This window comes from Mobula hypostoma, chromosome 22 (genome assembly GCF_963921235.1).
Source record: "Mobula hypostoma chromosome 22, sMobHyp1.1, whole genome shotgun sequence".
Classification (NCBI taxonomy): domain Eukaryota; kingdom Metazoa; phylum Chordata; class Chondrichthyes; order Myliobatiformes; family Myliobatidae; genus Mobula; species Mobula hypostoma.
The window spans coordinates 39,832,463-39,849,303 of record NC_086118.1 but is presented as its reverse complement, the minus strand read 5'-3'; the positions used below and the strand labels follow the sequence as shown (position 1 = coordinate 39,849,303).

Genomic DNA, 16,841 nt, shown 5'->3' with positions numbered 1-16,841 from the left:
CTCACTTAAAATGAAAGTATTATAGTCTTAACTAGAGGGCACCTATCGTACATGCATATGCTAATTGCATTTTATTCAAATCAGTATGGAGTTACTGAAGATGAGATAAAACAAGGAGATTAGACACATACGTCAGAACTTGCCATATCTGATATTGTTCTGGCTGTTATAGGAGATGTACAAACAAATATGGTTAGGAGTCGCTTGTACTTCTTAGGTGTATTTTGTGGATTGTAATTTGTAAAATATTAGATTAATATAACTTATCCTGTTCCTATCCTTGATAAAGAGAGTACCAAGTATGAGAGTGAACCATGCAGACAAGAAGATATTTGTCATAGTCAATTTAAAAAATCTGATGACATCTGACCAGCTGTATTGGAAGCTACAGTATTTCTCAATGCTATTGATAGATTAAGGATGAAACTTGGCCAGGTTACCATTTCTCATCATTACATAATGGAATGCAACTAAAAATACACGTTCCTTTAATTTGAGTGAACATGGAATCAAATTTTTACTTTGATTAACCTGTTCCTATCCTCCTCTTGGTTTATAATTCCACTAAGTAGGATGATTCTTCATATACAAAATAAAAATAATATCAAATAAACATTTTTTTAAAAAAAACTGCAGAGTTGTGGACACAGCTCAGTTCATCACGGAAACTTGCTTCTCCTCCATGGAATCCATGGTAAACACTTCTCGCTGCCTCAATAAAGCAGCCAGCATCATCAAAGACATTCTCTCTTCTCCCCCCTCCCATGAGGCAGAAGATATAAAAACCTGAAGGTACATACCATGAGGGTCAAGGACGTTTCTATCCTGTTGAATGTATCCCTTGAATACTAAGATGGACTCTTGACTTCACAGTTATGCCCCTGCACCTTAGTGTTTACCTGCATTGCATTGAATTATTTTATTCTGCACTCTGCTATTTTTCTACCTTTCTGTACCTCAGAGCAATGTAGTAATGAATTGATCTGTATGGACAGAATGCAAGATTAGATTAACAGTATATTTCATTATCATAAGATACAGGAACAGAATTAGACCATTTGACCCATGGAGTCTTGCTCTGCCATTTCATCACGGCTGATCCATTTTCCTCTCAGCCCCAGTCTCCTACCTTCTCCCTGTGTCCCTTCATGCCCTGACTAATCAAGCGTCTATCAACCTCTGCCTTCAGATCCGCATGTGGCAAAGAATTCCACATATTCTGTGGCTAAAGAAATTCCTCCTCATCTCCATTCTAAATAGACATCCCTCTATTTTGAGGCTGTGTCCTCTGGTCTTAGACTCTGCCACCAAAGGTAACATCCTCTCTACATTCACTCTATCAATGCTTTTCAACATTCGATACATTTTAATGAGATCCTACCCTTATTCTTCTGAATTCCAGCGAGTACAGGTCCAGAGTCATCAAACGCTCCTCATATAATAAGATTTTCAATCTCAGAATCATTTTCTTGAACCTCCTTTATACCCTGTCCAATGTCAGCACATTGTTTCTTAGATAGGGCCCAAAACTGCCCACAGTACTCTTAGTAAGACCTTACCTGGGCTGCATACAACCTCAACATTACATTCTTGTTTTTTATATTCTAGTCTTCCGAAATGAATACTAACATTGCATTTTCCTGCACGAGGATTCCCCAAGTCCCTTTATACCTCAGATTTTTGCATTTTCTCTCCATTTAGAACATATCCTACATTTTTTCTTCTTCTACCAAAGTGCATGACCATACATTTCTTGACATTATATTCCATCTGCCACTTATTTGCACATTCTCCTAATCCATCCAAGTTCTTCTGTAGCCTTTCTGCTTCCTCAACAGTACCTGCTCCTCCACCTATCTTTGTATTGTCCACAAACTTGGCCACAAAGCCATCAATTCTGTCATTCAAATCAAATAAAAGGAAGCAGTCCCAACACAGACCCTTGTGGAATACCACATGTCACCGACAGGCATCCAGAAAGGGCTCCCTTTATTCCAAATCTTTGCCTCAAGCCAATCAGCTGGTGCCTATTCCATGCTAATATCTTTCCTGTAATACCGTGGGCTCTTAACTTGTTAAGCAACCTCATGTGTGGCACCTTGTGAAGGGCCCTCTGAAAATCCAAGTACACAACATCCACAATTCTCCTTTGCCTATCCTGCTTGTTATTTCTTCAAAGAATGCCAATAGATTTGTCAGGAAAGATTTTCTCTTAAGGAGACAGTGTTGACTTCAGCCTATTTTGTCATGTTCCTCCAAGTACCCCAAAACCACGTCCTTAACAATCAACTCGAACGTCTTCCCAACCACTGAGGTCAGACTAACTGGCCTATAATTTCCTTTCTTCTGCTTCTCTTCCTTCTTGAAGAGTGAAGTGGCATTTGCAATTTTCCAGTCCTCCAGAGCCATGCCAGAATCTATTGATCATTGAAAAATCATTAATAGTACTTCCACAATTTCAGAATCCTGGGATGTAGACCATCTATCTTAAGACCTTTCAACTTCCCAAGTAACTTCACTCACTTGCCCCCTGATACTTGCAAACTTCCGGCATACTGCTAATGTCTTCTACAGTGAAGACTGATGCAAGATATTTTTTTAGTTCATCCACCATTTCCTTGTCCCCTCAGTACTACCTCTCCAGCAGTCTGATATCTACTCTCACCTCTGTTTTACACTTTATATATCTGAAAAAACTTTTGGTATCCTCTTTAATGACTAGCTTGCCTTCATATTCCATTTTTTCTTCTTTATCTTTAGTTTCCTTCTGTTGGTTTGTAAAAGTTTCCCAATCCTCAAACATCCCACCTATTTTTGTTCTATTATATGCCCTCTCTTTGGCTTTGACTTCTTTTGTCAGCCATGGTTGCAACATCCTGCCTTTCAAATACTGCTTCTTTGGGATGTATGTATCCTGTGCCTTCTGAATTGCTCCCAGAAACCCCAGCCATTGCTGCTCTGCCATCATCCCTGCTAGTGTTCTCTTCCAATCAATTTTGACTAGCTCCTCTGCTCATGCCTCTGTAATTCCCTATACTCCAAATGAGAATAATGAACCAATTTACCAACTTAAAGTCAATTGAGCCAAGTAGCCATTACCTTTGGAACTTTGGTTTATATCATTATATTTTCCTGACGCTCTTTATTGTTGTTAATGGATTATAGGCAACATTATGTTGTCCATCCGTTATTGGTACGATGTAGCTACTTGCAAATCTATGTTGAATCCTCAGTTGTGGCAATGAGTTGATGAACTGAAAAGAAACATGGTCTGAATGCATGTGCTTGAGAAGAAGAAAGAAACAAAGCACAAGTTTCAATTGGGAGTTTACTCTGTATGATTCTGCATAGACAGTATCATTGTGCATTATTGTCTAACAGTATACAATGGAAAACACTTAATAATCCTATATTTGTAAATTGATAGTGTATTGCAGTCCTGCTGAAGAAGAGAGATCTTCGACTAAAAAAAGTAGTTAAGTATATTCCAGGGGCATAAAAGAAGTACTATTTCCTTTAACGTTTGATTTTATGAACAGTTGGTGTAATTTGTGGTGCTTACTGTGGCACATTGTGAAAAACAAGTTAGTATCAGCTTTTAATTATTACAAATGGCTGTGCTTAAATTGGGATGGCATCACACTTAGTTCATAAAACACCATTCTGACCAGAATGCATCGCTTACAAATTAGACAAAGCTGCTTTCTGACATACAGGCTGTCCCCAGGTTATTACAGGGTTTCATTAAATGCAAGCAGTGTGTGGGAGATGATCACTGGAGAGGATCTGACACAAGAAGATTGGCTGCTGGCTTTATTGACCCATTGAGGGAGTGAGTAAGTCTGCTAGGTGCTCCCAGCTCTGCTTGGCTTGATTGTTGCAGCTTATTTGGGGAGGAGTGGGTATTGTGGGGATAGAAAGCATGCAGAAATGTCCCAGTTCTGCCCAGCAGATAATGCCTGCAACCCTGCAGTAGCCACTAAATCCATCCCACTGGTCTCCCAAATATTCACTCGTACATATGAGGAACCCATAAGTTGGGTGCTCGAAAGAGGATCTTTTGGTGCCATCTCCAAATAAATAATTGAAAACCCATTCAGTTTTAAAATACCAGACAACAAATAGATTTCAATTCCACAGAGCCCATTGAAGTGCCAAATCCATGTTACAGTGTAGGAGTTGATAGCTCAATATTTGATTGTCCCATTTGAGTGTTCAAATATCACCCCTGATTCCATGTTTCAGTATTATCTTTCATTCATTCTCTAAGGCATTGGAGGATAGCTGATAGTTTTAATGAACAGCAGGTTTTTATTTACAGAATAACACTCCTGCCGAAGGGTCTTGGCCTGAAACATCGACTGTACTTTTTTCCTGGCCTGCTGAGTTCCTCCAGTATTTTGTGTGTGTGGCTTTTCTGACGAATGGTCTCAGTCCGAAATGCCAGCTGTCTATTTATTTCCATAGATGCTGTCTGACCTGCTGAGTTCCTCCGGCATTTTCTGTGTGTTGCTCTGGATTTCCAGCATCTGCAGACTTTCTCATGTTTAAGTTTTCTTAAAGTTGCTTTCTGTACAGATGCAGCGAGGCTTCAGTATGGAAACATTGCGGCCACATAATGGATCCCATGGTACAATGTTTAGAGTGGTACCAATCAAAATTAACAAACATGTATTACAAGAGTTACTATATCATCTATTGTGTCTCTAGTTCTTGCATATCTATTCTTAATCTCTTAAATTTTTGTGATCACTTAAATTTAAAATGTTAGATAATGGTTCTTAGAAAATCATGAGGGTTAATGGACCATAAGACCATAAGATATAGGAGCAAAAGTAGGCCATTCGGCCCATTGAATCTGCCCCACCATTCAATCATGAACTAATCCAATTCTTTTGTCAATTCAATTGTCAAATCTTCCAGTCATCTCCATTCCCCTGCTTTCTCCCCATACCCTTCAATGCCCTGGCTAATCAAGAACCTCTCTCTCTTTGCTTTAAATACAGACAATGACTTGGCTTCCACACCCGCTCGTGGCTACAAATTCCACAGATTTATCACCCTCTGACTAAAGAAATTTCTCTGCATCTCTGTTCTAGATGGACATCCTTCAATCTTGAAGTTGTGCCCTCTTGTCCTAGACTCCCCAACCATGGGAAATAACTTTGCCATATCTAATCTATTCATGCCTTTTAACATTTAGAATGTTTCTATGAGATCCTCCTTCATTTCCTGACCTCCAGGGAATACAGCCCAAGAGCTGCCAGATGTGCCTCATACAGTAACCCTTTCATTCCTGGAATCATTCTCGTGAATCTTCTCTGAACCCTCTCTAATGTCAGTATATCCTTTCTAAAATAAGGAGCCCAAAACTGCACACAATACTCCAAGTGTGGTCTCAGGAGTGCCTTATAGAGCCTCAACATCACACCCCTGCTCTTATCTTCTATACCTCTAGAAATGAATACTAACATTGCATTCGCCGCCTTCACCACCAGCTCAACCTAGAGGTTAACCTTTATGGTATCCTGCCCAAGGATTTCCAAGTCCCTTTGCATCTCTGCATTTTGAATTCTCTCCCTATCTAAATAATAGTCTGCCTGTTTATTTCTTCCACCAAAGTGCATGACCATACACTTTCCAACATTGTATTTCATTTATCACTTCTTTGCCCATTCCCCTAAATTATCAAGTCTCTCTGCAGACTCTCTGTTTCCTCAACACTGTTCGCTCTTCCATCTGTCTTTGTATCATTGGCAAATTTAGCCACAAATCCATTAATTCCATAGTCCAAATCATTGACGTGTATTGTAGAAAGCAGCGGTCCTAACACCAACCCCTGTGGAACTCCACTGGTAACCAGCAACCAGCTGGAATAGGATCCCTTTATTCCCACTCACTGTTTTCTGCTGATCAGCCAATGCTCCACCCATGCTAGTAACTTCCCTGTAATTCCATGGGCTCTTATCTTGCTAAACAGCCTCATGTGCGGCACCATGTCAAAGGCCTTCTGAAAATCCAAGTACACCACATTTACTGCATCTCCTTTGTCTACCCTGCTTGTAATTTCCTCAAAAAATTGTAGTAGGTTTGTCAGGCAGGATTTTCCTTTCAGGAAACCATGCTGGCTTTGGCCTATCGTGTCATATTCCTCCAGGTACTCCATAATCTCAACCCTAACAATTGATTCCAACAACTTCCCAACCACTGATGTCAGGCTAACAGGTCTATAGTTTCCTTTCTGCTTCCTCCCACCCTTCTTAAATAGTGGAGTAACATTTGCAATTTTCCAGTCATCCGGTACAATGCCAGAATCTATCGATTCTTGAAAGATCACTGTTAATGCCTACGCAATCTCATTAGCTACTTCCTTCAGAACCCGAAGGTGCACTCCATCAGGTCTGGAGACTTATTCACCCTCAGACGATTATGCTTCCTGAGCACCTTCTCAGTCGTAATTTTCACTGCACACACTTCACTTCCCTGACATTCTTAAATGTCTGGTATACTGCAGGTGTTTTCTACACATTCAGTTCCTCTGCCATCTCTGTGTCTCTCATTACAATATCTCCAGCGTAATTGTCTATTGGTCCTATATCTACCCTCGACTCCCTTTTACCCTTTATATACTTAAAAAAGCTTTTAGTACCTTCTTTGATATTTGTTGCCAGCTTCCTTTCATAATTCATCTTTTCCTTCCTAATGACCTTCTTAGTTTCCTTCTGTAAGTTTTTAAAAGCTTCCCAATCCTCTATTTTCCCACTAGGTTTGGCTAGAGCCAGTAAAATGTTGACCGAGCTTGCAGCATTTGTTGGGAAGCTAGACAACCATTTCTAAACTTAATTTTGATCTTTTAGTATTATAATGCTGCAGGCAGAAGTGTAGTCAGTTAGCACATAATATTTAATCAATAATTACTATGAACGAAGCTGATATTGTACTTCTGAAATTTGTTACCCTATTTGCAGATGGTGCAAGATGAAGTTGCTTTAGGAGTTATCGAAACTTCATCAAAGAAAGAAACATCTACAGATCAGCTGACTGATACTCAACTGCTGAATATTAGCTGGCAGCAATCTTTGATACTAAGCAGCACAACTGAACCTATTTGTCAAGACCTACCAAATTTGGGTAAATCCCTCAAAATTAGCATTGTTGTTTGGAATGCAAAATGACCGGATTTTGGATTACACCTATTCCTACTGCTTTTTTTTAATACACTGCTATTAATCTCCCAAGACATTAAATGGTGTTAGCAAAAAAAATTTGGCTTTGAGCCATATGAAGATACATGAAAGCAGATGAACAAAAGCTTGATCAAATGTTGGCTTAAGTGGCTTCTCAGAGGGAAAAGAAGCAGAAAGGTTACAGAGGTAATTCCAAGCCTGACGGCTTTGGCAGTTAAAAGCATGATTATCAACTGCAGAGTAATTAAGTACAGAGATGAATAAAAAAACAATCTGTGGAGCACAGAAATTTTTGAGTGTGGTAGTTGGCTGCAGGAGATTACAGAGATAGGAAGGACTATAGGAAAGAAATATGAAAGTAAGTATGAAGATTTTAAAATCAACTAATTGCTAAACTGGCAGCCATGACAGTTTGATGTAAATAGTTGTTATTAACTTCTACAGCCAAGAACTCTTTCTCCCCGCGCCCCCCCCCCACCACCCCTGAAAATTAATGCACTCCTCCAAAACAGGCCTTTTGGACACCTACAATATGAAGTAAACTACTCTGTTCCTCTTCATCACTTATCACTTTCCTTCTTTAGGGCATAACTTAAAACTTATATAATTGACAAAGGTCATCTGTCCTGATATCTTCTCATATGGATTGTGGCTTTCTCCCAATTCTCCTTGTATCTTTTTTTGGTAGATTGGCCTGATCATTGGTTATCTTCTTACTACTGCACCAGAGGTCCAAAGGAATAGCCACTAGAATCCAAACTTTTGTCAGGCAGAACACTCTGCATTCAAGAAGTACAGATAATCGCATGTCAATAATTTTACCAGGTTTGCTGGGGCTGACTTCTAAACATTTTGTCAGCCCTGAGGATAGAGCATTAACAGAATCAACACCTATTCTTTGGCATACTTTTGGGAGACGTTTAAGATATACTTGCCACCACTTTGTGAAATCTGTCAAGTAACTCCAGACATGCTCAAAATGCATGCTTGCAATTAATGGTCAAAATTTTAAGTAAATCATTGTGTTGGCAAAAGATATCTGTGAACCAATTTAGCCTCTTTGATTGTTCATATACTTCCTGATGATAGCATTTAAAATAGCCCCATGTTACAAATGTTATGGACTGCTTTCAGGTCAAGAAGTTACTGGGAGAATTTTCAGTACTGTGCAGTGATATCAGAGGATGGAGTTTCCTGCGTGAGCAGTTGTTAACTTGCAATTAACCTATGCAGTGAAATGAATGGAGCAAACAGAATACTGTCAAGCACATATGCAAAAAAAAAACAGCCAGAATGTCTGTATGTTTTTCATGATTTGTCTGTAAACCTGTCTGTCATTTACTTAACAAACATTCGGTTTCATGGCTTTAAAGAAATTGACAGAAGGAAAATATGTCTGTTTACATATTTCTAACCCTTACAGTGCCTATAAAAAGTATTTACGTTTCCTGTTTTATTGTTTTACAATATTGAATCACAATGGATTTAATTTGACTTATTTGACATTGATCAACAGAAAAAGACTCATTTGTGTCAAAGTGAAAACAGATCTCTGCAAAGTGATCTAAATCAATTACAAATATAAAACACAAAATAATTGATTGCGTAAGTATTCACCACATTCAAGTCAGTATTTGGTAGATGCACCTTTGGCAGCAATTACAGCCTTGAGTTTGTGTGATTAGGTCTCTATCAGCTTTGCACATCAGGGCACTGCAATTTTCCCCAATCTTCTTTACAAAACTGCTCAAACTCTCTCAGATTGTATGGGGATCGTGTGTGAACAGCCCTTTTCATGTCCAGCCACAAATTCTCAGTTGGGTTGAGGTCTAGATTCTGACTTAGCCACTCCAGGACATTAACTTTATTGTTTTAAGCCATTCCTGTGTAGCTTCGGCTTTATGCTTGGGGTCACTGTCTTTCTGGAAAACAAATCTTCTCTAAAGTCGTAGTTCCCTTACAGACAGCATCAGGTTTTCCTCCAGGGTTTCCCTGTATCTTACTGCATTCATTTTACCCTCTACTTTCACAAGCCTTCCAGGGTCTGCTGCAGTGAAGCATCTCCACAGCATGATGCAGCCACCATCATGCTTCACGGTAGGGATGGTGCGTACTTTTGATGATGTGTGATGTTTGATTTATGTCAAACATAACATTTGGTCTGATGACCAAAAAGCACAATTTTTGGTTTCATCAGACCATAGAACCTTCTTCTAGCTAACTTCAGAGTCTCCCACATGCTTCCTGGCAAACTCTAGCCGAGATTTCATATGAACCTTTTTTTAACAATGACTTTTTCTTTGCTAATCTCCCATAAAGCTGTGACCAGTGAAGCACCCGGGCAACAGTTATTGTATGCACAGTCCCACTGGTGCTTGTAATTCCTCCAGAGTTGTCATAGGTCTCTTAGTGACCTCCCACACTAGTCTTTTTGCACAGTCAGGCAGTTTTTGAGGATGGCCTGCTCTAGGCAGATTTACAGCTGTGCCATATTCTTTCCATTTACTGATGATCGACTTAACTCTACTCCAAGGGATATTCAATGGCTTGGAAATTTTCTTGTATCCATCACCTGACTTGTGCTTTTCAATAACCTTTTCACTGAGTTGCTTGCACTGTTCTTTTGTCTTCGTGGTGTAACTTTTGCCAGAATACTGACTCACCGGCAGTTGGACCTTCCAGATACAGGTGTATTTTTATTGCAATCAATTGAAGCACCTTGACTGCACACAGGTCTCCAAAAGCAGATCTCCATTTAACTAATTACGTGACTTCTAAAACCAATTGGCTGCTCCAGTGATGATTAGGTGTGTCATATTAAAGGTGGGGGGGGGGGAGGGTGAACACTTATACAATCAATTAATTTGTGCTGTATATTTTTAATTAATTTAGATCACTTTGTAGAGATGTGTTTTCAGTTTGACATGAAAGAGACTTTTTCTATTGATCGGCGTCAAAAAAGCCAAATTAAGTCCACTGTGATTCAATGTTGTAAAACAATAAAGCATGAAAACTTCTGGAGCGGTGTGTGAAAACTTGTTATTGGCATTGTATCTGAAGCACATTTGTAATATTTTACTCGGAGTGCTGTTATGAGAGAGCCACATGCTTATTTATTTTTTAAGACCAAAAATTCCACTTTCATTTTTGTGTTTGTATTTGTTTCTTCTGTTATATTCTTTCTTTCATGGATACTGAATATAATTTTTCCTCTTTGCGCAGGCCTTGAATTAGAATGTCCTAAAAGTCCCCCTGTGATGGGTGAATTAAATGTTGAAGAAGAATCAGATACGGATGAAGAACAGACAGAACTGATTGTGCTTGACCCAGATCACGTAAGAAAATGTTTGCCATTAGACAATCTATCTTTGTTAGAGTTTAAAAGTCATTGTATTCAAAATCATTGCATGTTTTGTGCTTACAGAAAGTAATAAGAATATAAAACTAAAAAGATAATAAAAATATTATTTTATAAACTATATGGTGTTGCAGATAGTAATATGAGGGGCTGACAATTCACACTTGAAAATTTAGATATTTAAGCCCACAGCAAATACAATGCAGTAGTTATAATGTAGTATACCACCAAAAGCTTTTACAAATGCACCAAGGTGCAATCTACACAATAATTTATACCAATGAGATTTACAGGAAGATTTTTCCTACTTGGTATGGCTGCCAGCTGCACCTCCAACAGTGCAACAGTGCCCTAAGGTCAGCTGTAGAGTTATCAGCCAGGGACCACCATTCATTGATGTTTCACTCGCCTTGTGGTGGAGCAGGGGCAGGGACATCTCCCTGCCACCCCCTGCCGCTTTCAGTGGGTTTAGCTGCTCCCCCAATTTCTGTCCTTCCTCCTCATCAACAACCAAAAGCTGCCTCTTCAACCAACTCTCTTGTGGCCCTCCTGAGCCTCGCTCCAGTCAATGCCATATCACGGAGTAATCTTGTCGTCGATGCGCCGATGAAGTCCCAGCATCCTATCTCCACAGGGTAGGTGATGGTCCTCCAGCCAGCTTCCTTACACTCATCAATGATATGTAAATACCTGAACTTTTCCTCATTGTCTTGAATTTGGAAGGTTCTCCTGGAAAATGTTGGAAATTGAATACTATTTGGAGGAATGGATTTGCAGTTTCTGGATTTATTTGAAAGCTGCTGTCTGTTTAATTGTGCCCTGATGCGGACTGTCCTGGGATCATCATAGTTTGAAAATCCAGACCTTTTTTTTTTGGTGCCAGTAGTAACTGGTATCAGAACAGTCACTATTCCTGAAACACAGGATAATGACAGTTAATGATTGGGACATCAGTATTGATGACTGTACTAACATCTAAAAGATTATTTACATATAATTGACCCATGCATTAAAATGTAGTGCATGGTTTGGTTTTAGTAGGTACTGCAGGCAGTGAATCCTGCAAATGGAGGAAAAGATTTCAGCCGTTGAATTGTTCTGTTTGCATTAATCAATTACATGCAATTGAGTAAAATCAACTCATATTTTGATTCTGTTAAGAAAGCACCTTTGCTTTCCTGCATCAATGGAGCACTTCAAAGCAAATGTAAAAGTTGTTCTATTCTCAGCATTTGGCATTAGTTTTACAAATATAATTTCAATGAAAAGAATATGTAACCAATATTAAATAAATCTCTTCTTTAATTACATAGCCACTAATGAAGCGCTTTCAGGAAGCTCTGAAGAGCCATCTTTCAAAGCAGTTGGATAAGATAACTCTGGAGCTGAAGGAATTGGTAAGTATGGTAGCATAGTCCTTGATGCTAAGTAATGCAGAACTATTGCCATTTCCAAGGGGCAGTTCCTCAGCAATTGTAGCTATCTATTGAGCAGACTTCTAAACTGATATTGTACTCTGCAAATATCTCTGTTCAATATAATCCACAGCCGTAATGCTGTAGTCTGAGCTTACGTATTTCTGGTTTGAACTTCCATTCCGAAATTCAGGCTTTGGATTGATTGTTTTGCTGCAATGGAAGTTGCAATATTGGTTTTCACAAGCTGCATTAAACTGGGGTCCATAGGCCTGAACAGAGTTGGCTACCACTTCACGACAGGGAAAAAATGGCCAGGTCTATGAAACGTTTGGTGACATTTTACCACTTAACTCCACTATCCTCTTTGACAGTAATTTTGGTTTTGTTGCAGGCTTCCAATTGCATTTAGTATTATTATGTATATCCACTGGGCAACTTCAGAAACCTACCCTTTCAAAATGCTTATTTGAGAGTCTTTTTGCAGAATTTGTATGTGACCTTACTCTACTCTCTTGTGAGTTGGATTTGTACTATCCATGTTTCCTAAATTAGCTGAGGTCCTAATACACTGTGGCTTAATTGTGAATCATGTTCTGTGGGTGCACCTTTGTAGGTTAGATGTTTATTATTGTTATTATTTGGGTGCAGAAGTGGTGGAGAACAATGCATTGTCATCTGTGCTCCAGATAGATTATTTGTTTAATGATTTTATACAACATATTGTGCCTGATCACGCTGACAGCTTGTTGGCAGATCCATAGAGCAGTGTTGGTTCGCTGCAGTGTACTTATCAGTATATTTCAAACCTGTGAAACATTGATTTCAAGGACCTTATTACTTAATTATTTACATAACTAACTTCATATCTAGCCCCTCAACCTTGTGCTAGCCATTCAGCATGACACCATTGCTCTGTAAAGAGACACTAATTTTATATAAAATTTATCTGAATGCTTTTGTTTATTGGGTTCATATTTAATATGTGTGAACAAAAGTATTCATTTTTTAATCATTTCTGTAAATCAATTTGAATTCTTTTCAAATCACTAATGATTAGAGAAATGAAATGCAATGGAGCTACTACATGCCAGTGAAATATCCAGAAGTACTCAGGACAATATTGGGCACATCAAGGATAAATAGAAAGCAAAAAAAAGAACTGGAGGTGCTGCTTGCCAGGCAGCAAATGAGGAGAGAGAAACAAAATTAACATTTTAGGTCAGATAAGTCATTGACCTGAAGCATTACCTGTATTTCTCACTCCACACAAAATGTTTGGACTGCCTGTATTTCTGGTATTTTTTGTTAATTTTGCATTTTCTGGAGGCTTGATCTTCTCAGTGAATAACACAAAACCAAACTCTCGGTAGCTATGCAATCACAAAGGTTAGTTCAACCATGGCCCAGTGGGGATGAAGGTTGTGATGTGTCACATTGAGAATGATGTGCTCATCAACTGTGAGTTAATGACATTACTGTCTTGTCTTCAAGTCATGGCGAATGAAAAAGCTAACAACTGAACGTGAAGACACAGGTGTGATCCTTTATGGAGTACAACAATCTCTTGCACAATTGCAAATGGAGCTGGAAAAATACCACAGCCATTGCTCAGAAGCTTCAGCAAAAAGAAGAAAGGCAGAGGAAGATTTGACATGTGTGAGGAATCTTTACCAAATGACACAAGCCAAAGCAAATAGTGAGCGCTCAAAAGGTGACTATAATAATTTACTTAATTATTTGTTAAAGCTAGTGATTTGAAATGATGGATATATGGAAAGAAATAATGATGAAATTTCTCTTCATTTGTTGTATTGGATCCTAATCAGGTGAATAATTTGATCATTTTGGCAACTCCTTGGCAACTGAACCAAATATGCACTTTTAAGTGAAACAATGCATTCAATAGCTGGCAAGTAAACATGGAGAAACAAATCAAGGTGTTTTGCAGTGGTGTAAGAGCCACAAATGAATGTCACAACAAAATACTTTTTGAGTCGGCATCTAAAATGAAGTTCTTTAACTATGTTTTAAGGAGGAGCTTAAACAAGAAGGGCAGAAAAGGTTGAGATACAAGTTTCAAATCATACAGACAGTCATGACATGAGCAGCAACGAATGAGTATCCAATAATTTGTAAGGCTGGGTGATTAGACGTAAAGGCATTTAAACAAGCTGACTGAAATTTAAGTTGGAGGTTTATGAGTTTCAGAAGCTAATGGAGCTCATAATGACAAAGATCATTCGTGGTAATGCAAAGGTGCAGTGTAGGATAAAAGCAGTAGAATTTGTTCAGGCAGAAGGTCATGAAGATGACAAAGGCATAGATAACAGTTTCAGATGGATTAGATGAAGGCAGATAGCACTATGAAGAGAGGATAGAAATTTTTATTGATGGAGAGAGTGAGGACAGAAGCTCAATTCGGATGTTACATTTGAAAGCAGTTTAACTCCGCCTGGGTAAAGAAGAAGCAGAATATGGAGCTTTTTGTGGCTTTCGTTGCCTCAAAGGGAATTGTAAGTGAAAATAAAAACAAAAACTCCAAATCCACAAAATCTAAAGTAAAAGCAAAAAATCATGAAAATACTTATCATCTGTGTGAAGAGAAGCAGAGTCAGAGTGTCGGGTTGATGGGCTTTCATTAGAACTGGGAAGGAAACAAAAGGAGGTTGTTAAGCTGCAGGAAAGTTGTGGAGAGGAGCTGATTTTGATAGTGTAAAGTCAAGATGACCATAAAGATAAGCTATAAACAAGATTATCAAAGACTGAATGGGGAGCAGTAATGAATTGAATGATGGAATTGTAAATTACAGAGCAGGAGGACAGACCAGCAGAAATCAAGTTACCTGAAGTTGTCGAATTCAGTATTAAGGAGAAGGCTGCAATGTTCCCAGGCAGAAGATGAGCTTACAGTACAGGAGACCACAGACTTGTAAGTTGGGGTGGGATGGAGAATTAAGATGACAGGCAACAGAAAGCACAACATTGTCTCTGCAGGCTGAAGGCAGACAAAGAGGTCACCTAATTTGTATTTGGATTCTTCAGTGCAGTGGAGACCACATTGTGATGTACTATGCTATGTTGGAAGAAATAATAGTGAAATGCTGCATCATTTGGAAAGGCTGTTTGATCGTTGGATGGTGGGAAGGGACTAAGTGAAAGGACGAGTATTGCATTACCAGTGGTTTGTTGGAAAATGTCGATCATCCAGGTGCATTTATAGACAAGATACAAAAATAAAGGAGGGGTAATCAGCAAATGTGGACTTGACCCACGACTGGGGGTTGTCACCATGGATAATAGAGGAGGACATGAATGAAAATGAATGGATCTAATCAGTAAGTAGCAATTAGATTAGTATTTAGACTGATAGAGGAAAGGAAAATTTAAAGAAGATTTTAAAAATCCTCTGTTAATACATACAGTTGAAAAGAGGTCAGAGGTGGGGGTTTTCATGAAACAATGATTCGGAGCAGGAAGGCTGTGAGTGAACGGCTGATTTTCAGAGCCAAGGCAGTTTTTACCACTTGGGGTAAAAGAGAGGCAAGACTGTGCAGGCGCGTGACATCAGCCAGTAGAGCGCGAAGGGTTTAAAAAGAAGACTGCCATATCGAGCGGGCGGCGTTCAGAATGGGCAGCAGAGTGATAGGGCTTTGGCTCAATGGGCTTAGGCAGTAACGGGACGAGGCGAGGTAGGTTTACCTGTGTTATTTGCGGAAAGGAGGAAGTATGTGTGTGAGGCCAGTTTTCTGTGCTCGGTGTCAGATGTGGGAGGTCCTGGAGTCTCTCAGCCTCCTGGACGGCCATATCTGCACCAGGTGTGCCGAGCTGCAGCTCCTAAGGGACCGAGTTAGGGAACTGGAGATGCAGCTTGATGACCTTCGCCTGGTCAGGGAGAGCAAGGAGGTAACAGAAAGGAGTTAGAGGCAGGTGGTCACACGGGGGCCATGGGAGACAGACAAGTGGGACACAGTCAGGAGGGGGAAGGGGAAGAATCAGGTACTAGAGAGTACCCCTGTGGCTGTACCCCTTAACAATAACTCCTGTTTGAGTACTGTTGGGGGGGACAACCTACCTGGAGAAGCAACAGTGGCCGTGCCTCTGGCATAGAGTCTGGCCCTGTGGCTCAGAAGGATAGAGAAAGGAAGAGGAAGACAGTAGTGATAGGGGATTCTATACCAGGGGGTCAGACAGGCGATTCTGTGGACGCAGGAAAAAACTCAGATGGTGGTTTGCCTCCCAGGTGCCAGGGTCCGGGATGTTTCAGATCACGTCCAAGATATCCTGCAGTGGGAGGGAAAACAGCCAGAGGTCGTGGTACATATTGGTACCAATGACATAGGTAGGAAAAGGGAAGAGGTCCTGAAAAAAGAGTACAGGGAGTTAGGTAGGAAGTTGAGAAGCAGGACCGCAAAGGTAGTAATCTCGGGATTACTGCCTGTGCCACGCGACAGTGAGAATAGGAATAGAATGAGATGGAGGATAAATGCGTGGCTGAGGGATTGGAGCAGGGGGCAGGGATTCAGATTTCTGGATCATTGGGACCTCTTTTGGGGCAGGTGTGACCTGTACAAAAAGGACGGGTTGCACTTGAATCCCAGGGGGACCAATATCCTGGCGGGAGGTTTGCTAAGGCTACTGGAGAGAGTTTAAACTAGAATTGTTGGGGGGTGGGAACAGAACTGAAGAGACTGGGAAGAGGAGGTTGGCTCACATATAGAGAAAGCTTGTAGACAGTGTGAGAGGGAGGATAGGCAGGTGATAGCGAAGGGACGTGCTCAGACCGAAGGTCTGAGATGCACCTATTTTAACGCAAGGAGTGTTGTGAACAAAGCGGATGAGATTAGAGCATGGATCAGTACTTGGAGAATTGACGTGGTG

General features: G+C 39.9%; 1 protein-coding gene across 1 annotated transcript in view; it reads left to right on the top strand.

Moving 5' to 3' along the window:
- Positions 1-16,841, top strand: part of ccdc40 (coiled-coil domain 40 molecular ruler complex subunit) — an 85,643-nt gene that overhangs the window by 19,132 nt on the left and 49,670 nt on the right. The window contains exons 4-7 of the mRNA XM_063030801.1: positions 6,969-7,131; positions 10,410-10,522; positions 11,859-11,942; positions 13,455-13,674. Of these exons, the coding sequence (XP_062886871.1) occupies positions 6,969-7,131; positions 10,410-10,522; positions 11,859-11,942; positions 13,455-13,674 (580 nt within the window). The remainder of the gene's footprint in view (positions 1-6,968; positions 7,132-10,409; positions 10,523-11,858; positions 11,943-13,454; positions 13,675-16,841) is intronic.